The sequence below is a fragment of the Sander lucioperca genome, chromosome 7 (assembly GCF_008315115.2).
Source record: "Sander lucioperca isolate FBNREF2018 chromosome 7, SLUC_FBN_1.2, whole genome shotgun sequence".
In the NCBI taxonomy this organism is placed as follows: domain Eukaryota; kingdom Metazoa; phylum Chordata; class Actinopteri; order Perciformes; family Percidae; genus Sander; species Sander lucioperca.
Window position 1 is genome coordinate 5,895,079 of NC_050179.1, and position 25,847 is coordinate 5,920,925.

Consider the following 25,847-nt stretch of genomic DNA (forward strand, 5'->3'; position numbering starts at 1 on the left):
GTGTTTACAAAAAGTAACTATCAACACTTGGACCAACTACAGCACTGAAATACTACTTACACATTAATCCACCAGTATTAACAACTAATAATGTTATATAAGACTCACAGTTTAAAGCCCATGTTGCAGATACCACCACTGTTGATTAATGGGTACATAAAGCACTCAACATATGTATATCATTGTTAAAAATGTCTCCAAATAGTGTTAAAGGCCACTATTTGTTTTTGGTATTATTGGGTTTTTTAACGCAATTCGGTGATGACGTCACGTTGGGGAGACGTGCCTTAGCCTAGTACTAGAACTATGGTGACTTACTGGGATGAGGAAGAGGTGTTTTTACTGTCAGTGAATAGCACTAAGTGAAAGTCAAGGTTTTCTTTATATCTAGTGACGGTGATCATGTCGTTAGTTCAGATAGTTAAGTACGGGTAATCTAGCTAGATCTAGAAATAGAAGGCATCATGCTAGCTATGGGCTAACTTGCCAGTCCGTCCCACCTGTGAAATCCCCCGACGTTGTAAACACATTTTCGATTAGATATCTCACGTTTTGATGGTAGCTCCAGCTCCAGTAACAACATATTTGCCTAGCTAGTGTTTATTTATTACTTGGATGGGGATGCTGTTCGGCTTTTCACAAGTTTAGACAGCTAGCTAAAGCTACGCCGACGTTTTGCTAACGTTAGCGCAACAGCGTTAGCCTAGACGGCTAGGTAAATATTACGACTGCCTTTGGAGTTTCCTATATCTGCAGCCACGTTGTCAACATAAGACCTGTGGCGTTATGCTCCTTTTGTTCCATAATTGTATTGAATGAAATGTTAAGCTTCGCTCCTACGAGATGGGTGGGATTTTGTTACATTACTCACAAAGCTAACTGGCTATAGTTAGCCTGTGCGTATGCTAGCGGAATTAGCTAACGTTGCGTAGCCAGCCAACACATACACAAGCGTCTCTATTTCAAACATCACTGCAGGTTGACTGCTTAAGGTTGACTGCTGTTAAGCGAAGCTTAACATTTCATTCAATATAATTATGGTACAAAAGGAGCACTAACGCCACATGTCTTATGTTGACAACGTGGACGCAGATATAGGAAACTCCGAAGGCAGTCGTAATATTTACCTAACTAGCAGTCTAGGCTAACGCTGTTGCGCTAACGTTAGCAAACGTCGGCGTAGCTAACTGTCTAAAATTGTGAAAAGCCAAACAGCATCCCCGTCCAAGCTGTGTTTCACTTTCCCTCCAATATTATTATACACATAATAAAGACACATGGACTCAGTCGAGACCAAAAGCCATATTTTGCAAGACCAGTGGCACAGACCGAGACCATAAACAGTGAACAGAGACGGGGCTTTCGTCTGTCGTCTCCCCAACGTGACGTAATGCAATGCATTGTGGGGGAAAGGAGAATCATTGCAAACCGCTGTAAAATAGTACTACTTTTTCGTATTTTATTCCGTTTTGTGATATCCATTGTATTTGATGTTGTTGGGTAACAGTTTAAATGTTTATTACCAACAAGAAAATTGCGCAAATTCATTAGAAAATAAACCCTGCAACGTGGGCTTTAAGTATTTCTGCTTAAATACTAGTATTTCTGCTTAAATACTAGTATTTCTGTAGTATGGTATTACTACTTTAATTTATGTAAATGATCTGAGTACTTCCACTATTGTATTTTTTGGTCTCATGTTTCTTCATGTTATTCTTCACAAGGAGAAATTGTTACAGATTAAAGTGCACACCATAAAGAGGCACATTGAACTGGATTTTAGATGCATCAGTACTGATGTTTAAAATACATTGTACTGCAATAATTACAATCACCAAGATTTTACTTTGCAAAGCACACTTTGAGTTAAGGTGATGCGCAACTTATAGAGGAGGGAAATTTTTACTTTGCTTTCACATGTGGGCCTTCAACGCAGGGTCTCCAGTTGGATCCTACAGAATCTCTATTGACATCACCATTCTGCAGAAATTCTCTCTATGCAACACATCTGAAGAGTCGTCTTCAAGCAGTATTTGTGTGTTTGGAAAGAACGAAGGTGAGTACTGTACCTAAGTACAATTTAAAAAAAACTAAAATTCAACATGTTTTATTTGTGTATTTGATTAGTTTTTGTCCTAATTCACCAGTTCAGAAGGAAACATTTTACTGCCCTTCATATTTTGGGAAGCTCTAGTTAATGATTACTTTGCCAGTTAAGATTTTAGATACAAAACAGATGACACACTTACAAAATATGCTGCCTATATGTTGCCTATAGTTTTATAGATCCAACAGTAAATTATTTAAATCAGCTTCACCTCAACCAATTGTAACATTAAAGTGCTGCTCACGTGATAATGCATCAGGCAATGGTACAATTTCAAATGAATATTTTTTTTGTGGTATTCCTTTTTCTTCTCAAGAAAAGGATCTGGCTACTTCTTCTACCACTATGCAATGTTAGTGCGGAGTGTGCCTAGAGGTCGTGAGGGGGTCCACTGTGGTCCCAGGACTCATACAGAACAGCCAGTATCTGCTTCCAGGCCTTGGGCCAAGCTGTGGAGTGACGCCCACATTGCTTTGCCAGAGACGTGGACAGACTGTGATGGGGAGCTGGATGAGGAAAGAAGAGAGCAGAGAGATGCAATCTGCAAACGGGGTTGCACACTCAGCATCTGGCGTAAGCGGAGAAAACAGAGCTGCTTCATTAATGGGCCGTTTATTAAAACAGTTTGACTGGAAACACTCACAAACCTCCAGCTGCCATTTGATTCTCCTGAAAAGTGCATAGGGGTTTTTGTACACAATTAGCAGGACCATTGTCAACATCCCATAAACTACACCATGCTGCCAAGGCATCTGGGAATTTAAAGACGTTGTGCTTTTGCTCAGATGTGAGAGAATTGTGTGATCAACAAAAATCTTGTCAGACTCCTTCAGTTCTGTAGTTTTCACATGACAAGGCATGTATATAAGCAAAAATATCCCCCTGCATTTAACGTGTTTTGCTTGTTACTTCACTTAGATGTTTGTGTTTCACTGTACAGGATGATTGATGTGCCGTGTTTGACACTACTGTAGAAGGCTTTTTCACATTCATCAGCAGAGGGGAAAAGTTTCTCTGGGCTCACTTTTAATCTCAGTTTAAGATGACTCTGTATCACCACCAGTTTGGAAGCCAATCTTGGTCCAAAATGAAACTGACAGAAGTGTGGTGTAGAAACTTGAAGCCTCCATTGCGCATTCACTGAGAATGGGCTTATCAGTGAAGTAAGAGACATCTTGCTTCCAGGCACATTGTCATATGTCATAGTCATTTCTCATGAGAGTGAAGCAGTAAATGTACCACATTTTTAAATTATCAAATTATTATTAAAGCAAATATGTCTTAAATGTATGGAGGTGGTTTGTTTATCAGCCAAAACAGGTTTGTGATGAGAGAGAGGTAAATTTCCAGACAAAATATAAACAAACTAGAGTATATACTTTCCCAAAATATTCAGTCAGACCTGCAATAATATAATATAGTAACATGACAGAGGCATTCTGCACTTACTAGTAATTTTTATATTTTATGTACATTTTCCCGGTAATACTGTGCTTATGTACTTTCGCTAAAATAAAATTCTAAATGTAGGACTTTTGTAATGGGGTATTTTTTATAGTGTTCGTACTCTACTTTTACTTAAGTAAATGAGCACGTCTCCCACATCTCCAATATTGTACCCACTTGCCTGTCCTTAAAAATGATATAGATCTTGATTTAGCTTGGTTGTCTTTGTGCAGCTGTTTGTCCATATGTGTATCCTCCTGCACATGTGTATGAGAGTAGGCGTCCATTTTCGTCAACCCTAATTGTCATGAAGCAACACAATTAGGACTTTCTTTAAATTGTGTTTTTATGCTGTATTTTTCCAGAAGTGTCTTCTTTCTTTCTCTAATTGTGAGTGTTTCGCAGCAGGCTATTCCTTTTGAAGTATTATCAGTAATTACTTGTTTTATGTATATCACTACCTTTATGTATGTATTATTTACTTTTTTATAGTTATGCTTTGGAAACATGTTTGATCAGAACTGTATGCCAATAAAGCTTCATTGAACTGAATAAGACTGCACTGAATTAAGAGCAAGAGAGAGGAAAACAATTGGGTGACCCTGGGAGGGTCATATGCTGGTCATATGAGGACAGTGTCATTGGTATGCACATATTCATATATTGTTATATATTCATACAGCACCAAGGATCTGACAACCACAGTCCTACACTCTGACCCTCTATTTTTGCAGTCGGCGCCTCTATATTTTTTGTGTTAGCGTGTACTGCAGGAAAGTGTGTACTGTGTACAGCACGTTTAGAGGAAGAGGCTTTTTTTTCTTGCTGTCACCATGGTTAGGGGGCGTCCGTCTCAAAGGAAACGGCTGCGCTCTCTCCATTCGCTGAAACTATAGGTGTGTCAGGGGGGTGTGCGCCTTCTTTCCTCCAGCTGTCAGTCATGAGGTCACTTCCTGCGGGTGTGAGCTCCATGGCTCTGCTTTGTATGGATATGGTGGGGGATTTTTGACAGCGGCAGCGCTGCTGGGAAACAAACAAGGACGTGGTCGGGGTCGGGGGACTATTTTTTCCCTCCTCGCTCCTCTCTCGATCCTACACCGACCGCTTCTCAACCCAGCGAGATTTCCGAGGATATGGCGGCTTCGGATTGGGCTGTCTATTGTAAGGTAGATGTCTTCATTTGGCCTTTTATCCAATAAATGCACCATCCTGCAGCAGCTGAGAGACTATCTCTAAGAATTTTGTTTAATGCACAGATGACTGCAGCCCAGAAACAGCGCATGCATGTTCTCCAGTTTTAGAATTTGTCCAGTTTGCAGTCCAACACCTGCACACGAATGTTTACAGGCAACTGGGGCACATTAATAAATTCTTCCAGGATTATAGGACCATTGTTATTGTGTGGAGGCAGGCTAATCTGATTTCAGTTTGCACGCCTGCGCAGATGAGTGGCGCTTAATTGTTAATCAATATGCAACATCTATATAGTAAGCCATTCACTCAACACAAAGGCTATTTGTTGGCATGTTGGTGTGCCTAATTACTCCAATAGCGGTTTTAAAGAGGCTCTGTGTGTTACTTATTAGAATTGATTGTTATGGAGGCCTGTGGTCAGTTTAATGCACCGGGACAGTGACAATGTCAGAGGTCAAATCAAACCTGTGTGTTAAATTCATCACAGTAAACGTTAAAACTCTATTCAAATGCTGTTTCTGCGGTAATGCTGCAGGTCTGGAGCACTGGAGACATGGTGCTTTAATTGCTAGAAACACCTGCATAACACCTGCATATGGCTTCTTGAGAGTAAATATTGTTTCCAAAGTGTGTCAAGGAGCTTCATATTAGAGATGGATTTGGGGATTTTTGCTAGGGAACTTCTAGTGAGGGGAGAGGACAGGGATTGTTATGCAACAAAGGCCCCCAGCTGGACCAGGCGTCCAGGACAGGCTTGAAGTAGTGCCTGGAAATCATAAATCTTTATCATTGCTTATGGTTGTTGATCAGGGCTTTTGCAGAAGGAACGCTTTACTGTGAAGTGTTAAAAGGACGAATGTGCAAAGCAGCGGTTAATATGTAGCTGTGGGTGCTGTGAAGTAATTGCTAAAATACCCCTGAAGCATCTCTCTCTCTCTCTCTCTCTCTCTCTCTCTCTCTCTCTCTTTCTCTCCGTCTCAGTGACTCCTACTCCCCTTGTGTGTGGTCATTCATAACTAACAGAAGTCACAGCAGCAGAAGAGCTCGGTTACATATTATCCATTAATTAGTGCCTCTCAAACATGAAACTGTGGTTGATTATCGCATGATTATTTCTGATTGAAGTTCAAAACTCTACCCAGGCAAAAACACATTGTCATATTTAGATCATTTGATTTGAGTGATTGTGTGAATACTGTGTGACATTCTGCAGTTGATAAAGTAGTCTATCATAAGAAAATTGAGTGCCTGGCAGTGCCTATCTCAAGGAAAATTTAAGCCAAATCCTCCTCTACCTGTCCTGTTCCCTTAAGCAATATAAGAATGTATACCCCTCACCAACATTATAGTTGTTTAGTCTTTTACCTGTCCTTTACTAAAATAGTGTAACAAATGTAACAAGGGTTTCCAAAGTTTCAACCCCTGTCAGTGCACCCAATCTTATGTTTTAGATTGCTTTTGTTATTTTGATTGTTAAATGACATTAGGACTGACTGAATACCACAAAGACTCCTGGCTGTATGTGATGGTTGCAGCAGGCTTGTTTATGTTTTTAAATGTACATGGTTAGAAGAGACTTACTATAAAAAAAAAAAAAAAAAAATCAGTTTTGATTGGAAAGTTGCTTCTGAAGGTCTTTGCTGACATGTTTCCCAAAAGTGAGACTTTGTACAAAAGGTGATCTGAAAACAGATGCTCCATTCTGCAGTCCAGTTCTAAACACACTGAGATACAACTCAGTCCTTTGTGTACCCCCTCTGCTAACCCTTAAAATCTCCACATTGACATTGCATTTACCTTCAGATCAAAGGTCTTCACTCAGAATCACCTTATCATTCTGTTGAGTGTGGTTAGAAATCCATCAATAATTGTGTAATGTTTGACGCAGCCTCAAAGTGACAGGTATTTTTTATTTGTACTGAGGGAGTAAAGTTAATTGAAAACAGGAGAAATGATCTCTTTGTATTGCACTTACAAGTGGCCATGTTTTTCTTTTGCTCTTTTCTAAAGTCCTTAAGTTGTTGTAATTCATCTTCAAACTTCACTATTGTAATCAGAGGGAAACAATGCATTTAAGATACTCTTATCTCATATGCACAATGCATGAAAAAAAATGTCTTTAGCAATAAACTGTCTGAACTCTGCCCATGCTCAAACAAGTGTTTGTGTTTCTTTGAGTCAGCCTTAAGGTTTTTTCAGTTTAGTTTCTGTCCAACTGTGCTGCTGCACTCGGACAGTTTTGTCTCCAGGAACCTGAGACCTGTAATCAGCTTTTGCCTGGTTGCATTCGCAGCTTGGAGTGACAGTTTCAGATGCAGAAACAACAACAGAGTGAAAGGCATAGGTTTTTTTCCTCGCTGCTCCTCAAACAGGACTTTCAGGTTCTGTTCTCAAGTGCACAGTCTCAAGAGTTCATCATTTGTCTCTGTTGTGAGTCTATGAAGAGATGTATTGTAAGCATGTTTAGCAACAAAACCCTAGTTCCACTGACCTATTTTCAAGTCCCTGCATCACTGCTGGCCAAAGAGCAGTGGAAAAATGTTTGCATTGGGCATAGTTTATAGAACATGTGTAAGCAAAGTCACTGTCTTTGACATACAGCTTTGTTTTGTGTACATAAAAAATGATTTTGAGGAAATGTAACTCCAGAAGCCTCTTCCACCTCTTGTAGACACTCACTGGAAAGGATCAATGGTCAGAGAAACCCGAAGGAGTCGACAGGTTTTACCAAGTGGTTGTAGCAAATGTCATTTAAAGGCGACCACGTTTATAGCTGTTCCAGATGGCTACACAAGAGCGGTCTCGAAAGTCTGCCCACACACAGCACTGCAAGGCAAGATGCAATAATCATTCAAATGAGAATAAAGGGGTACACTTATAGGTAGTAGTCTCCTCAAGAAAGGGTTGCACTCATTCGAACGCAAGAAAATCCAGATGCCGAGAGGCATGGAGGGAGGTGTTTCAGACACTGCTTGAGGATCGGAGAAACATTTTGTATGCCGCCTCGAGGCTGCATTCAGAGCGACAATAGCATTCACAAAACGTAACCTCTTCATTCATGTCATTGAGGCCACTGAACTGGCACAACGGGGGTCCTTGGATGGCTCCTGCAAAAGAATTAAACTCTGCTTAACTTGCAAACACATACTCATAGATTACTTTGTAATGGCAACAGTTTATTTCTACTGTTTACTTCACAGTCATGGAGATGGAGGATAAAATGAATACCACTGTAATGACTTTCCAGAGTTGTAAAATCCCTCAGCTGACCAGTGTTGTGCCTTCTGATAAGCCTTCAGACATGGATGTGTTATTTAAACTTGACCTCTTGGGTCACATTTCACCCTTTCTTTTGGTACCTGTGGTAACAAACCCACTAAGCTTTTTTACACAGTGCTATTTTCAGTCCAAGTGTGCTCATTGCGGCTGTTTTTAGTCACTTCTATGGTCTGTTTGTTTTGCAACTTGTGTCCTCTATCGCCCATGTTTGACCTTCATTTGAGCCAGGTCTATTCCCCTTTGAGCCTTCCTTAAGGTAAAGTCATTCTGGGTTGAATAGGATTGATGCCCTCCAGCCAGACTTAACAGTAAGCAGCTCTGGACAGGAGATTGACCTGGGAGGGATGCTGTATGGAAGCAGAATTTATATGTTGAACCACGTGGGGAATAGACAGGAGGATTTGACGGGTCTCTTAAATAAATGTCTTTTTTTAAGCCTCTTTGTCTCTCCCAATCTCTTCAACATCCTATTTGTCTAAGACCGACCCATTGTTGTAAGGTTTACGGTCTTTCTTGTTAACTTGTAGGTGAGCAGAGATGGCAAAAGTACTCACTTCCCGTACTCAAGTAGAAGTACAGATACTTGTGTTAAAAAATACTCTGGTAAAAGTACTGATTTAACTTCTTTACTCAAGTAAAAGTAACAAAGTACAGGCTTGGAAATTTACTTGAAGTGTAAAAGTAGCTTTGTGAATGACAACCATTTTTTATGCAAAGCTACCTAGACCACACAAATGTTATTAGAGTGCAAGCTGAGAAACAGGACATGGAAAAAAGGTTCTTTATATGCCATTGCCTACATTTTAAATGGATGTCTGCCAAGCCTAAAACATCACATATATGATTATTGTGACAGACACTGGGACTCCAGGTTAAGATTCTGACTGAGTAGCAAGATATGAATTCAATTGTGATTCTGTGAGAATTCAAACATGAGTCCTCTAACTTACATCTGAGAGGTTTGAGACATTAACGTTAACATTAGCCCAACAAGACCAAATAACGTTAACTTAAATGGTCTTGAAAACAAGAACGGCCTTGAGTAACGTTAACGTTGCTACAGCACTGTTACACTAAATCAAGTTACTGAATTTGTTTTTAAAGTAATCTAACGCTAGCATGCTAACGCTAGCATGCTAACGCTAGCATGCTACCTCGTTCTCAGTAGCAAAGCACTGCTACAACACACACAAGTTCACCATAATCTACAAAAGAACTACTTACATGTGCGCCCTCATTTAGAAGTCTCCCAGCTAATCCTGCCTTGTAACTGACCGAAGTTGTAGAAACAGCCTTTCTTTTACTGTCTATGGCGCTAGCTAGCTGACATGATCTACATCTGAGCTACTGGGCATGTGCAGTGCAATCAAAGATAGTACAGAAGAAGAAGAAGAAAAGAGGTCTCACTCTGTAGCTAAAACAGAGACCAGCTGAAAAGAGGAGCTGCAGCAGTGAGAGAGAGCACTGCAGTACAACAAAAATATGGTGTTTTTTGAAAATTAAACCATGTAAACCTATTCTGGTACAACCTTAAAATACAATTATGAACCTGAAAATGAGCATAATATGGCTGCTTTAATATAAAGCTATACATGCTGATATTGTATCAGCTAGTATTAGATTATTTTCAAATAAACTGAACACTCGCTAACCTTAACGCTACTTGGGTTATTAACTAAATGCTAGCGAACCAAGGCATCGTCATTGCTAGCAGGAGAACAAATGTAACTGACCATTAACGTAAACTTAATAAAGTTACTGAAACAAACAACAAATAGCTTTTGATAACAACAAAAAGATGCATGCTATGTGTTTTTTCAAATTTGATGGTGAATTCTTGTGAATGTTTCGGTTGGCACAATTTGCAGCATATTATAACATATTCCCATCCAATTAGATTGAATTCGGTATTGATGATGCGAAAAATAATAACGGTAACTCCACTGAAATTATTTTAAACTAAAATAACGAGCCAATTTTGTAAAATGTAAGGAGTAGAAAGTACCGATATTCGTGTTAAAAATGTAAGGAGTAAAAGTAAAAAGTCGGCACAAAAATAAATAGTAAAGTAAAAATATCTGAAAAATCTACTTGAGTACAGTAACAAAGTATTTGTACTTCAATAACGAAGTATTTGTACTTTGTTACTTCCCATCTCTGTAGGTGAGGCAATGGGGTCTGATCCTCATCCTTGTGAGCCACGGCCGATAGAAATCCTCATCAGTGACCTACTCCTGGTCTTATCTACTCTCCCACTCTAATTCTATTACTGGCGAAGCCCGCTCTCTTACAGCTCCACTCATAAGCTCAGACAACGCCATCATCGGTTTTACTCAAGGCCTCTTCTGTATTTATCTGATGTCAGTTCTGTTTGTTTTGGTATAACAGAGGTCTTTGACACTAGCATGGGAATTGACAGTGCTTATTAACATGACAGGCCAAAGAAGTTTTGATTTTTTTTTTTTTTTTTTTAAGATTGCTAAGAGAAGCAGCGTAACCATACTACTGTGTGTCAGCTGTATAGCTTACATGGGTGTAATGAGGTTTTATAAGGTGATGACAGAGTGTGTATATATGAAATTAATGAATAGGCTCTTGGGGGGCGACAGTGGCGCAGGGTTCGAATCTGACTTGCTGCCCCTTGCTGCGTGTCATTCCCCATCTCTCTCCCCCTTCCATGTCTATCCACTTTCAAAATAAAGGGAAAAGCCCCAAAAAAAATCTTTAAAAAAAATAGGCTCTTGGAATACCAACACTGATTTGCTGATTTCAGCTTTTGCTCGCTTGCTAAAAGAACCCTTTGGGGTTTGTCATACTCTGTGATCCCACTACAGTAGCAACTAGTGTTGTTCTGTCACCAGGCCTGTGTGCTGCATGCCCCCCCACAAACATGTAGGCTGGTTTGGCAGCCAAAAAGGGGGAACTCAGGACTCCTGTGTCATGCTGGAAAATGTAATATAATACACACAGCTGTCTGAGCAGAGAGAAATGCTTCCAATGTCATGTTGTTCTCATCTCAGGTTTGGTGATTTCTGTACTCTGACCCTCCCCATTGTATTGTTTTCCAGTAATACAGAAACTCTCGTAAAACATGTGTTGGAAAGTTCTTGAGCACGCCTTTTGCATGATTGTTTTGGGCAAAAATGAAGGTAGCATGGGAGAAGGTTGAAGACTCATGCTTTATTAAAGTGGAGATACTTTGACTCATCATTTCAGCCCCTAACTATATAAATGATTTCTCCCAGAGTGATTCCTGCACATCATTTAGCATCATGCTGAAAATGTAAATACCCCCTGCAATGTTGTAGCACATGAACTGTCCTCTTCAATCAAGCCACAGCATGTAAAATGTTATATATTTCTTGGCAGCATTGCACTCAAGGTGGTCATTCCAAGTCCACAGGGCTACAGACTGAGAGCTCTGTCTGCTGTCCAGAGCAACTGGTAGAACAGTACAGACTCACTTGAACATTCCCTTCTCTTTGGCACTTGCCATGATTTGTACATTGTACTGATGATCACATGTAATATTTTTTATTTCTGGATGGGAATGTGCACCTTCCTAAATACAGTATGAGTCTGTACTGATATGTGGAGCACACACATAATTACGGATACAAAACCATATCCACATGTATTGAATCAGTGGAAAATGCTAAATAGTGCAATCTTTTTATATTTCTGTACAATATTGTACAGTTCTGCCATCCAGCACAGTTGCTGTATATCACTACAGGAGTATGCAATGGGAGAAAAATCAGTAGAATTTGACACAATATGCCCAGAGCAACTATGGCATAGATCATAAAAAAGGGGAAAGTTAAGGTGACCTGTACAAGCACTTTATGGTGTTGTTGGTCCAGTTTAATGTATGCAAGTGCCACTTGCTGTCTTGTTACCCCAGCCTGACATCTGTCATGTGATAAAAGCAGCTGGAACAGATTGCAGCAGTTTCCCCCATCTGAAATGTACAGTACAGCAGGGAGGTTTTGTAATGGTGGCTTGCTTGATCCTTGTGACTGGTTTGGAAATAAGCGCTAAGGGGCAGCCAGAAGCCAACGTTTAGCACCAAATGGAGGGTTTGCTTAAGGACAGTGTTGTTAGCGATTGGTGGTGTTAGCAGCTGGGAACAGTGAGGGTCGAGCCTGCCATTTGTTCAGCTGTAAATACACCTAACACACTGGGGTAGCTAGTTAAGCTGTGGCTATACTGCACAAGGTTAAACAGTAGCGGTGTCATTTCAACATATTGACCTCACTTTTGTTTACACATCAGACTCAATCCAAAGCAGAAAACACATATATTCTTATTAACAACCAGGATGTCATGACCACTTGCTCATATCTTTCCCCGACAAAAATGTCCCATGCATTTAGATTTACTGTAAATAATATGCTTTTTAACACAAATGCTCCATAAATGCACTGCTCAATGTTTCAGCATGCAACCTTATTGTGTTTGATAGGTTATTGGAAACTAATATTTATCTAATACTTATGGTAAAAAATGCTTAATGTATCAGCCAAGTAAACAGCCAGAAATTCCTCATCCATGACAAGTGTATGAGAAACAAAACATTTGGAGATAATGGCAGCTGGTCAAATTAGACATTTAGAAAATATCCAAAGAAATGCAAGTATTTAGAAACTTTGAACTTGCTCAAACTAAACCGGAGCCAAAAATATTGAGGATGAATCAAGTTACCACGAAACCTTTAGAGTTTATTCGAGGTCACGACAACAGTCAGTCCATGTGTCTAAATTTAGATTTTTGGCGTTTTCTATGTTGCCACCTGTTTCAACCAAACTGACAACCACTTTTTTTTTTCACTTCGCAAAGTTTTTGTTCACTCAGAGAATATCACCATACATTTTCAATTAATGTGCTTGTTTTGAGTCCACAACACACGCACATGTAGGCACACTTTCCATCACGTCATGATGATCTATAAACAGCCAGTGTGATGGCTCAGGTCAGCGTAGACCTTTGAGGTAACGTGATCCACTGTCACATAGCACCTTCTGCAGGTTTTCATGGTCAGATTGTATGGGCTCTGTCTTGTGAGCGTGTGTGAACATTTAATTATTATTTTTGACACTGAACACGCCGTCAATGCAGAGCTCAGAGTCCACTGGGGCTTATGCAACTTAGGGTTTTATTTCTCAACTTGATGCAGCAGTGGGTGTTTAATATGCTGACAGCCAAAGAGAGAGCTCATCTTGAGTAACACATCTTCATTAAAATCACAAGTCTTGTTCCATTTAGAAATAGAATATGTGAGAAACCCACATTCCAAGCAGCCATTGTTTCTATCCATTTCCATTTGATATGAAAAGCTATTATCTATCTATTATCTATAGTTGTGTAATCCTTCAAGTCTGCATTATTTTTGTCAAAATTAGATTGCTGTTATGAGGCAATATAGTGTGATATAGAAGTTTAAGTGAACTGCAATACCACATAACAATAATATTTTATTTCCATAGTCTAATGCAGGCATAATGTTTATGGTGATGGATTAAGCAACTCAAGTTAATAGATTCATTATATGCATAATTATTGGAAAACAATGGAGGTCTGAAAATGCGATAATAATACATCAAAAATATAAACATTTATAGCATGCATTTTAAATTGGCTATACAAATGTAAAGTATGCATGATATTAGGAACTAAAATTTGCAAAGACAATAGTTTGGACCTTTCATGTCTAAAAATGGGTGACAAAATTTGATTGTGCTGGACATATTGACCCTGAGATGACAAGGTAAGTGACCTGATCCTGACCTGACATAATGATTGAACTGTTCAATGCTATCTGCTATTACATGGCTCATCTATCGTGGACTACAGCTAAAGTCCAATGTCAATCACTTCTCCTGTACTTTGGTCAATCTCCATAGCGATAAGAGGGCACCGGCTATAGCATATCAGCTCTGCGTGATAAGGATTCAGTTGAGTGTTTACACTGTGGGCACGGTCCAGACTGAGCTCATAGAGTGAACTCTTCAAACAAATTGACAGGCAGAGCTGGCGGGTCAGCCCCATCAGCCCATATTCCTGCTCTAAGACCACTGTTATGCCCCTAAGGCCCTTCTTCTGACAGGCCTGTTAGCACTCAGACCACAGGATGGGCGGATTAAACATTAACCTGTGGTCTGCTCTCTCTCACACACAAACCCACACGCGCACTGAATGATCATACAAACTTGTGGAAAGAGCTGGATGTCATGTTGTCAGGGACCACAGTTACATGGAAGACCTGACGTTTTTTTGGATAAGGAAGGTAGGGAAGTAGTGTTTGTTTACTGAAGTTATTAATGGGTTTTCATATTCTATAAACTATACTTACCAACAGTCTTAGAAAAAACACATTTTATAGACTGGTAGCAATACTGCAGACAGACAAATAGTACGTAAGCAACTCTCTTCTGTCTCCTCTCATTGCCAAGGTATGTTCTCCTTTACTTTGGAAGGACTACAGTGTTTTCAGTAATGTTTTTTTCCACGCCTTGGTGAGACAAGCCCATACACACCTTTAATGTCTTGGTCTGCTGCCAGCTTTATCTGTGATTTCTTGTCATCACAGTCTTTGCTGTTTGCTGTCCTCATCGTTGATGGATTTGAAAAAGCATTGAGCTTTATTGGATGCCGCAAAGACATTAGTTAGTCATGGAGGCTGTGTAATCTGTGATTATACTTTTCAGTTATCAGCTGTAGCCTGTGTGGATTTAGAGGTGCCACAAGATCAGATAACTTGAAGTGCACTACTTGAGTGGTGGGTATCACTACTGAGACTCAGCTCAACAGTGCAGGTGATTTATCGATAATTTTCTTAAAGATCTCAAACGGCTGTGTACACTAACTTCATGCTGTTCTATGTTGTTTCCTGTTGGGAGAGTAGGAGGCTATCCACATGCCTGGCTCTCATTCAGAGCATGTTTATCTGCCTCAGCCGGAGCTTACTAGCAACTTCATGGCCTGTCTGTCTAATGTGGGTCTTCACTGAGATTGATGAGCATAACATGGGGGGCTGGGTGCACATGCTAAGCAACTGTGCAGAAATCCATTGAACAGTATGGATATTTTTGCTCCACATATACATCCGGCCCTGTGATCACCAGCACAGACCTGCTAATACACAAGTCTATAATGGGATTTATCGGTTTTGATGATGAGAGATTGAATTCCTGTTATAGTTTGTAGCTGTCTTTACATGCCTGCTGCCCGCTCTCCGCCACTGATTTCAAAGCGTTATCCATGTGTCGGCATTGCCATGGCATCGTCATGGCGACCTCGGTGGCTCTTGATTAGTGGTCTTTTGTCAGTTTAAACCCCACACCCTCCTCCCCTTTTGGACCCTAATTCCAACCCTAACCCACACAAACACGTTGCTCATCTTCCTCTCAGTGTGCACAGTGCCCTCAGCAGGCTTGGTTGAGTGAGCACTTGAGAGGGCTTGACCTTAAAGACAAAGGCTTGCTGTTACCGTAGGAACCACTGTTTTCCTTCTCTCTCTCTGCCTCACATGCTCACTCTGTCTCGCACGTTGCTGATAAAGACCCTGTAATGTAGCTTTCCTGACATTCCTCTCCACCCCCTGTGTCTCTCTCTGTCTTTCTCTGTCTCAGTCCACAATACCCCTGCAGTCTGCAGCTAAGCAGATCTGTGTGTTTACATTGTCATGTTACATGGTGGTGGCAACACAACATTAGCTTGGTCCACTTCATAGCTGCTGGTAGGGAATCATGCGTTCAGAAAAGTCATGTTATTTGAGAGAAGAAAATGTAGAGAGTCATGCATGCCGTGGGTGTGTGTTGACACTGGAAAAAAAACAAAATTTTTTGATATTCTGTAAATCCAAAGTTATCTCATCTTACCACTAGATATAACGTACCCAGGTTAATGGAGTGTAATCCGAATAGACAGCATGGATGTTAGTCAAACTGTAGCCAAGAAGCGTCTTTATTTTTCCCCTTGAAGCATTATTATGATGAGACAGTGCTCAGTGAAGTGAGTGTATGAAACAGGATGTCCTCTAAAAGAAGACCTGAGGGTCAGGAGCTAGCGGCTGAATGCTAAAGAGGTTTGCTTTATCATAGCAGAGCTAACACTGCCTCCATTTAGAATTACAAGTGTATGAAAGAGTGAGTAGCTCAGTAAAGCTGCCCGCTCACATGCCAGGATTCTTTTCATGTAAAGTAGTGTTTTTAACGGGTGGGAATCTTCAAGGTCGATTAGATTCAGTTTAGTTCCTCGGGGCTGTGATTCTTTATGATACAATTCATTTTATTGCATTGCGATTTTTTTTTTTCTCTGCTTCTTGACCCGGTTTTTAAACCTAAAAAACACTTGCTGTGCTGTCTTTCCAATGGCTCGAGCCCTAAAACATTTGTATTCATATTCATCCATTAGCCAATACACAAGGCACCATTACAATACCAGTGTCTTCAATAGAGTGTAGTTTTAGTATTAGGGTGTCGTATTGCCAAAATTCCTGACCTCAGCGTACCAGAACATACATACCAAGTTACCATCAAGTTCCCTCTTTAATATATTTGCAAAGGCTGACGTGTGCTGAGACATTCATTTCCAGTGCAGGAGCAGCTAGGCTGAATTATTTTTTTTTTGTTTTTGTACATGGTAAACTGACTGCACTTGTATTGCTTCTCAACAAGTCAGAGTTTTATTAGACCATGTGCTCTGTGATTTTAAAGGATAGCTTACTGCTTATTCATATCCACATTCATCCATGTCATACCAAGGGATTAGACATTGAGGTCTTGTTGTTGTGCTGTTATTACTTATATGTTTCAGTTCATTAATCTGCTTTTGGTCATGCTGCCCACTCACCTACCAGCCCTGAAAGTAGTAGGGACCTTTCCCTCCTACTTGAAGGTTTTAAATGCCACTGAAAAATAAATTAATTCTACTATTATTAACCGCCACATAACGCATAGAATCACGTTTAGTTCATCTATTTTATTTGCCTTCTGCACTCAAGGTGAAACTATATGCAAATAATCTATACTTTCTGTAACTGCTTCAATGAAATACCATTCATGTCTGTTGTTAGATCTTTTAAATAGACTCATAGGGAGCACGGAGGGCAGAAACGTTTTAAGCATGCAGTGAGTCTCTCTTCTCAAACAACCTACAGTACATTGCACAGTACGGGGTTAGTTAAGGTTAAACTAAAAGTGGTCATGTGTAAAGGTGTAGAATGGCTGATAACTACCAGCAGCTGTTGTCTTGTAGGCGTATAGCCACCCTCTACCGCACCCCCTCACCTCCCCCTCGTTTGATGTTCTTAGTGGGGCCTGATGGAAAGGGCTTACTGAAGATTGACCCAGTTTACATGCGGATGTATGAAGTTCTAATATGTGATGTAAGGTCCATTCCCTCTGCTAGTCTTAATCTTAACCAACAAGCTCCTCCCAGTTCCCATTGTGAAATTCAGCAAAATCTCTGCAAGCCAGTCTGTCATGTCTCCTCTATAGCCAACCCCAGAACTAGCCTATCACAGCACAGCCTAAGTCAGCCTAGTGACCCACATTCATCCCACATGTCCCTGTGCTTCACTTTCTGTCTCTCTGTTCTTTGTCTTTCTATTTCGGGTGCACTATGAGGTTTACAAGGATAAGGTTACTGTATTAGGAGTGACTACCTCATGAGCAGAGGGGTCTGTGCTATGTCATAAGATACTCTGTGTCCTTCATTCCCTTACTATCTGCTGACCCACTATCGCAACATGCAGCACCTGTTAATGTGGATGGCCACACGTTGCATCAGCAATACTCAATAGGCCTGAATGCATAATGTATGCTGTGTTGAATCATGCGCACTGTTTTTCAGTGCGCATGTTACTCTGTGGTGTTGATGGTGATAATGATGTAATCAGTTATTAGCTATGCTTGTGGCTCGGCTTTGTGGATGGCAATGGTCAGTTGGTCCACTATTTTGATCCTGACTGAAATATCTCAACATGTTTGACGAATTGCATGACATTCATGGGGCCCAGAAGATGGTCCCCCTGAAACTTTGGTGATCCCCTAACTTTTCTTCTAGTGCTGCCAGCATACATTTTCACTTATCTAGTAAAATATCTCAACATCTTTTAAATGGATTGGCAAAACATTTGGTAGAAACATTCAGGGTTCCCAGATGATGTATCCAATGATTGTGTAGATCTCTCTACTTTTCCTCTAGTGCCACAATGAGGTTGTCATTTTTGGTTTTGTTCTGTAATCACTTTGATGATCCCCTGACTTTATGTTTCACCATCATCAGGTCAAAGTTTTAATCTCTCCAATACATTTTGCCATACATTTTGGTTTATGAAGCAAGTCTAATGACATGTACTTTGTGTTCATTGCTAATTACCAAATGTTAGCATGCTAACACACTAAACTATGATGGTGAATGTGGTAAACATTACACCTGCTAAACATCAGCATGTTAGCAAGCTTACTCTAGAAATTCAGACAGAGGTGACCTTAGAAATGAATTATCATCTTTTTTTTGCTCTGTCTGCCTGTTTGTGTTTCCGTACCCTCTTTGACCTTCTTCTTTTCCCCCTCCACCCTTCCCCTGTCCTCCATCCCCAGTCTGATGAGTGAAAGTGCCGCTGACCCGCTCCTCCACCGTTATGGTCGACATGGAGAGCCATTACCATCCCCCTTCGCCCCTGGAGGACTCGGTACTGGGCAGCCCCCTGTGCGCCGATCACGACTTCATGGGCGGCATGGAGGAGCTCCAGGACATCTCCCAGTCCATCGACAACGACGCCCTCAGCTCCTTTGATGTCCCCGAATACCAGTCCTCCAGCAATGGCTCTGAAGGTTCCACTGTTCTAGGTGAAGTCTCATTATCATTAAACTGAAATGATCTATTTAGATTAATAATATGGTGAGATGACAATGTGGGGTCATTTCACAGTTTAAAAGTGTCCCTGGCACTTCAGTGGCATCTCTGATTCACACGCTTTACCCTTTTGGGCAATAGTCCATTGATCTTAATCAGTTCGTTCTTCTTGTCTCTGATTTACTGAGTGAGTTGATGCATTTTCCTGCCAATTTATTTCCCTATTAACTCCCCATGTCTTCTTTTCTTTCTCTACTTATCTACTTCTTATTTTCTGTCCTATTGTTTTACCTATTTGTCCTCTTCCAGCCCTTCTCATTTCCCCATATCCAATGAGAAATTCATACATTTTGCTACTGTGTTTCCTCCTAAATAAAAGTCGCATGGGCATCTGGGACATGTATGCTACTACCCAGTTACGCAACAGATGATGAAAGTCGTAAATAGTACAGAAAGATAAACATGTAATGAGAGAATAGAGGGTGTGAGTGAGGGAGATGGAAGGAGAGGAGAAAAGTGAGGGAAGTATGGGTAGAAGGCATCACGGAAACATTTGATGATATCATGGAAAAGTCAGTGAGAGGGTGTTCAGGATTTATGGGTGTTCAGGAGTGCTAAGAAGCAGAAGAAACACTGACATGCTTTTCTTGTCCACAATCAGTTGAAACATGTGCAATTGCACCACGCAGGAACACAGCTTCAGGTCCGCTGCCAAATGCCGTTTATCCCCATTCTGCCTTCTCTCGACCAACTCATGTGGCTTGACTTAGTGCCACTGTTTTGTACCATTTCACATTTGCTATTTGTGTACCAAGCAAGTTCTACCAACCGTGCTGCCTTCACAAGGTGTATAGTAGAAAATAGAAAACTGTTGGTAACCTCATGGCCTGTCAACCACGAGGAGGATCAGTAATACTACTCCAACACTGTTATGCTTGTGACAGGCAACCCAATGCAAACAACATGCTAATATCTCGGAATAACTAGTTGCTGTGATTGAACAGACTGTCCTTTGTCAGGGCAAAAAGTTCAAGCTGTACTTTATATTCCACTAGTTCTTTGCCGGAGGGAGGTAAGACAGTAGAGATGCATTCATTAAGGCAGAGGAAGGTACATTTTTTTCAAGATTGTGACTCAGTTTGTTGTCTGATTGTGGTGACAAGATCAGCATGTATCCTGTGTACTGCAGGCAATGACAAAGTATTAGGGGTGCACGATTCAGAAAATGTCACGATTCGATTCAATATAGATTTTTAGGCTCACGATTCGATTCAGAATCGATTTCCGATTCAAAAACGATTCTCGATTTTAAAAAAAAAAAAAAAAAAAAAAAAAAAAAATTCACAGTATGTAAATATAGTAACTTTTCCCATGTGATTGCAGTAGACATACAATTAAACAAAACAAAAAAATCTATGAATGAATCGATGTTGAATTGGTAGAGCTTTAATCACGATTCGAATATGAAGTGATTTGTTTGCACACCCCTACAAAGTATGATAGGCCCATCAATTGTTATACTTAAAAAAAAAAAAGTTGTTACATTGCCTACACTCTGGCACCATTCATGAAACTGAACAAAGCAACCCCCCATTTACAAAAGACAGCTTGAGAGACAAGTTAAGGTTCCTGTATATTTTCTCTCATTTACACACCTGGCCAATCTGTGAAGTGGGCCTGCTTGTCGGATTGTCGATTTGGTCTTTCCATGGGATTTTATTGACAATGAGAAAAATATACAATATCACCAGAATTATCCAGACTTATTAATTGGCTACCAGTGCAGTATTTGCCTTAAGATGTGTGTATTGATCAGGGGGCAGTAGTGCGATGACACATGTAATCATCCATGTGCTTGTGTTTTGTAGATGCCCTGACGCCAGCATCCAGCCCGTCGTCGGTTGTTTACGGGATGGCAGCGGGCCAGGAGGAGTTCTCATCTGCCTCCTCATCGCTCAATCTAGAGTGTCGAGTTTGTGCTGACCGTGCCTCGGGCTATCACTACGGAGTCCACGCATGCGAGGGCTGCAAGGTGAGATGAAGATTAATTATACAGTCAAATAGGTGGTTCTATCTCAGTATTTCACCTTAGACGTTGGCGAAGACTAGACCAGTGTACGGACATTATTGTGAGAATTGAATCTGAAGTTATCACACATGCCTGGTCTCTCTTATCTTCTCACCCTACAAAGTTTTTTACTTACTACTGCTTTCTTTCCATCAATCAATATTTCTGTCAATATCCATCAATCGCTCTCTCCCAAAGTAACCCACACTCAAGCACAGACAAGCCAAGAATCTCAAACCACCTTTTGACTACACATTAACCAATTTCAGGACACTGAAAAAAAGTAGGACATGCCAGAAATCCAGAGGCAGTGTGTCTTGTGACTGATGATACTTTCTTAAAGCATCAGAACTACCAGGCTTGGCCTTTACACGTGGTCGCTCAATAATCTTTGAGTTAATTGTTTACCAGTCATGTTGAACAACTCAAGGGTCTTTTTTGAGAGGCAAGGACAAAGATAGTATAACTTGAGGTGTGTGTGTGCATGTCTTTTTGAGCTTATGTTGGTGTGTCAGTATTGTGTATTCTTTATACATTTTTTCTTTTCTATCAGTCGCTGAGGGGAAAGTAGCTGAAGTGAGCGACTTTTCTACACCTCCGCACGGTGAATCCACTGTGCGCAACTAAATGTGTCAGCCAAGAAAGCAGTAGGAGTATGAATGTCAGGAAGTGATACATAAACTCAGCAGCTCTGTGCATCAATACAGATGTATCTACACTGGACAAAGGCCTTGTTCTTGTCCACAGGGCAGAGACAAAACTATGTGACCTATGCAGAGTGAAGTCGTAAAGCTCTAAAACAACACGTCATCACAAAAGCCAAGGTAAATTTGTTTAGCAACAACATCTACATTTAGGAGGGATACATATATCAGAAGTGACCTATGAAGTGCCAAAGGGTAATGTGGAAGCCCCTTTTTGCGACAGCTGGATTATCACGGGATATATAAATTGTCTTGAAAATACGAAAAAAGTGTTGCACACTCTGGCTCCAAAAGCATTTATGTGTCTGTTATTGGAGAATAAAAAGAGATATGCATATGGAGCCAGAGTGTGCAACGTTTTTTTCTTATTTTCAAGTCTACCACCAGTGATAAGCACCTCACTACAACCCTTGGTGTGCGTTACTTTTTTATATTACAAATCAAGTCTGTCATAATAGGCCAGCAAGGTTTGTCACCTTTTGTCAATTTCAATCAAGAATTCTAGTTCCATCTTTAAAAAAAAAAGAAAAAAGGAAAGAAAAAAAGGCTATATTCCAAGTTGGACAGTAGAGAGGTTACAGGAAATGAGAGGAGAGAGAGGGGAAGATGCAATATACTGTAGGTTGCCACTTCAAACCACTGAGAATGGCACAAACAAAATATCACATGTGAAATTATCAGAATTGTTATATTTTAGTATATAAAACAACTTTACATACACACACATATCTATCCTCTCATATGCATCCTTTCTCCTGTTAGTAATAGGAGGAGGCTGACCTATGTGTTGTCAGTACACTGATCCTTTACAAAAGTGAACACAAGCAGCGTCAACATGAAGCCCATGTAGCCTGACCTCGTTTTGTGTGTGTGTGTGTGTGTGTGTGTGTGTGTGTGTGTGTGTGTGTGTGTGTGTGTGTGTGTTTTTTTGGAGGTTAGTGGGTGAGAGTCAGTCAGGGTTACTTAAAGGCGCCGACACACCAAGCCGATAATCGGCCGGTGGACAGTCTGGCGAGGTCAGTGACTCGAGTCTGTTCGGTGTGTTCCGTGCCGTCGTCCGTCCGAGGGGCCGTTGGCCTTCATTTTGGCCGATTTGACATGTATAATCGGCGGGTCAGGCACTGCCGGCAGTCAGACTCAAATGACCCATCTGATTGGTAGAGTGCTAACCCGGAAACGGGGAGCAGAATGAGCGTGACAAGAGTCTCTCAAAATCTGACGAATTTTTTTTAAACTGACCTTTGTTGATCTGAAACGAAGACAAATTCAGCAACTGCATGGCCTATTTCTCACTTAAAATGTTTTCAGAAACATTTTTCGGTGAACTATTTTAGTAAAATATGAGATTGTATTCTGAACAAGCCGCCATGACAGTCTGTCTTTGAATTTCCGGAGAAACCAGACCCACGTTGCACGTTCGTCCAATCAGCTGCCGGTTTTCATTTTTGGGCGACAATACAGATTAGCGCCACCTGCTGTTATGGAGACGTATTACCTCTCGTCATTTTGGTGTGTTCTGAGGCACTTTTTTGACCAACTTGGGGAGACTGATCAGTCCAAGTGCCTTTTCTGCTGAGGGTAGTCAGTGTGTCTGCAGCTTAACACGTGCTCACGTGGTTAAAGCATTTCCCACTGACAGTGCTGTTGTACGAATATTTTTGTGTCTTTCATACTGTGTGTTTATGTCATTTGGCACGCTGGGTGACAGTTTTGGATAAAATTGCAATTTGCTATTAAATATGGCTAAATATGTTATTAAGCAACTCCCCAGGCCATGTTCTACCCTCTGGCCAACTGTAGACATGCCCCTTGCTCTATCTGTTCCTCTCCAAAGTTAAATGTTTGTTTTTGTCAAGCTTGTCTAAGCGAGGATGGTGAAACTATGTGTCTGATATTGTCACGCATTCATATGGGAATAAATAACTGCTTCTCTAAAAATAATCTTCTTTCTTAATAAAGAGTTGGTTAATAGTTTCTTTTCTGGATCCTGAAACTGGTTTCATAACAGCACAGTTTATTAAAAGGTAATTTACTTGTCTCTGTTAAACTTCAGGTTTTATTTGCTTGTGTATTTTATCTCGGAAATTTGACTAATCTGGTCTATGGTGTTCTCGTCTCATTTTGTACATATGAAAATCATTTTCAAAGTATTACTGTAATTATGTTTTTGGTTCATGTGAGCAGTATTCACATTTTAGCAATGTTTTCCCTTCATTCGTTCAGGGTTTTTTTAGGCGGACCATCCGTCTGAAGCTGGAGTATGACAAGTGTGAGCGTCGCTGCAAGATCCAAAAAAAGAACCGCAACAAGTGCCAATACTGCCGCTTCCAGAAGTGCCTGTCGGTGGGAATGTCCCACAACGGTGAGTCCTACAGGGCAGGGTGGGTCTAGCCTGTGATTCAAACCCAACACACACACACACACACACACACACACACACACACACACACACACACATGCATGGTTCTTGTTACTTGTAAACACACACTACTTAACAGAGTACCACAGTTGTGCAGATGTGAACAGGCACATACACACATAATTAGCACAAATAAGAAATCTAACACCTCAGTTGAGTGTTAAGTTGCATGCTAAGGCATGTCTCTAACTGAAGACTAATCCAGGCTATTAGACAGCTTCTTCAAAATACCATCTGTAGACCAGTATTTTCCTTTATTCAGAAAAATACCTCTTAGATCTGCAATTCACTCATGTGCAGTACATGTTCTATCTGTGTCTGTGGATAGTGTAGCCTTTGCAGTGCTGGATTCATATTGAATTCCAATGGCTGAACCTTTTGTTGGAAATATGATAAGTGAGTCGATCCACCTGATTATGTGACAGACAAAACCTCTAATAGCACACCTATAATTGGCGTTGCTGCAGCGATAGAGGGCACATGGTAAGAGCCCAAAATGTAAAAAACAAACAAAATGAATGCTAATTAATCACATATCCTAAGAAACATTGTCATCCAATAACTTAAACCATATTGCATTTGTATTTATTTTCTTGCTGGAAGAGAGCCTGCACTGTGTTTTACAGCAATCATATTTTTTCCTCCTGGCTCTTTACAGTGTACGTTTCCTTGTGAAATCTGAGATTTTTCAAAAAATAATTTGTAATATGATAATTTATGAAAAAGTCATAATTTTGAGAGAAAAATAATATTAAGTAAATAAAGTCGTAAATTTAATGTCAAATTAAGACTTACGGTAACACACTGAAAATGATTTTTTTTCTTGAAAAAGTATGACTTCATCTTTTGTGTAATATTGTGACTTTTTTAAAATTGTGACTTTAGTCCCATAACATTGCATCGCTTTCTAAAATTATTAAGAGTTTATTTTTTAAATATAAATAAAATATATCTTGTGATCATTAATCCAGCCAACACAGTCTTTGACTGTCGCAGACAAAGCATTTGCAAATGCAATATCTGTGCACACTCTAAACAGTGCTGTCTTAAAAGTCTTACATCAGACTTTCAACTCATCATTGCTGACCCTTGGTCATGGTCAATGTCCTGATTGGGAAACAAGCACTGAAACAGGTTATCATCTCAGGTGTGTGTGTGTGTGTGTGTGTGTGTGTGTGTGTGTGTGTGTGCGTGTGCGTGTGCGTATTTCTTTTCTGATCTGTCAGTGTATTTTTAGTAGAACCATCATTTGTCCCATGGGGTTATTGACATATTGAGACCTAGCCCAGATTTTGATGATGATATGGTAGTGCTTTAAAGTAGTAGTATTTCTGTAAGCTCCACTTCCTTTTACGGTTTATGTGTATTGAGTTTCATGAGCTAAATGTAACCGTAGAAGGGGAGGAAGGAGATTTGAAACCAGTGCAACCTGATCTTTTGGAGTCTGGTGGTTGAAGAGACTACAAGACCACAGCACTGCTAATTTTGGAGCTTTGTCCCTCCATTTGTATCGACAGACAATTGATTCCACAGTTACATCTGAAGATACTGGATGTTCCTGTGTTCCATTTTGTTATGATATATTAATTATAACAGTAAGCTCTGTTGTATTCATTTTAACATAAAATCATATCTATCTGTCCAAAACTTGTTGATAAGGGGCCATCATAACAAAAATGCAATGCAATCTGATTTTGGCTCAGTAAAACAAAATGTATATTATTTATATTTTGAGCACATTGAATGCCTTTATTCTAAAGTGGACAG

The 25,847-nt window shown here is 40.3% G+C and overlaps 1 protein-coding gene across 2 annotated transcripts in view; it reads left to right on the forward strand.

The window, feature by feature from the left end:
• The first annotated feature begins 4,473 nt into the window (after nucleotides 1-4,473).
• The window catches only part of pparab (peroxisome proliferator-activated receptor alpha b), a 32,146-nt gene continuing 10,772 nt past the window's right edge, over nucleotides 4,474-25,847 (forward strand). Inside the window, exons 1-4 of one of the 2 annotated variants that reach the window (XM_031282688.2) lie at nucleotides 4,474-4,719; nucleotides 18,634-18,882; nucleotides 20,758-20,921; nucleotides 23,885-24,023. In XM_031282688.2, the coding sequence (XP_031138548.1) occupies nucleotides 18,675-18,882; nucleotides 20,758-20,921; nucleotides 23,885-24,023 (511 nt within the window). In that variant the 5' untranslated portion in view covers nucleotides 4,474-4,719; nucleotides 18,634-18,674. Of the gene's footprint in view, nucleotides 4,720-14,158; nucleotides 14,313-18,633; nucleotides 18,883-20,757; nucleotides 20,922-23,884; nucleotides 24,024-25,847 lie in introns of those variants that run through there. The other variant, XM_031282689.2, reaches the window with a different exon arrangement.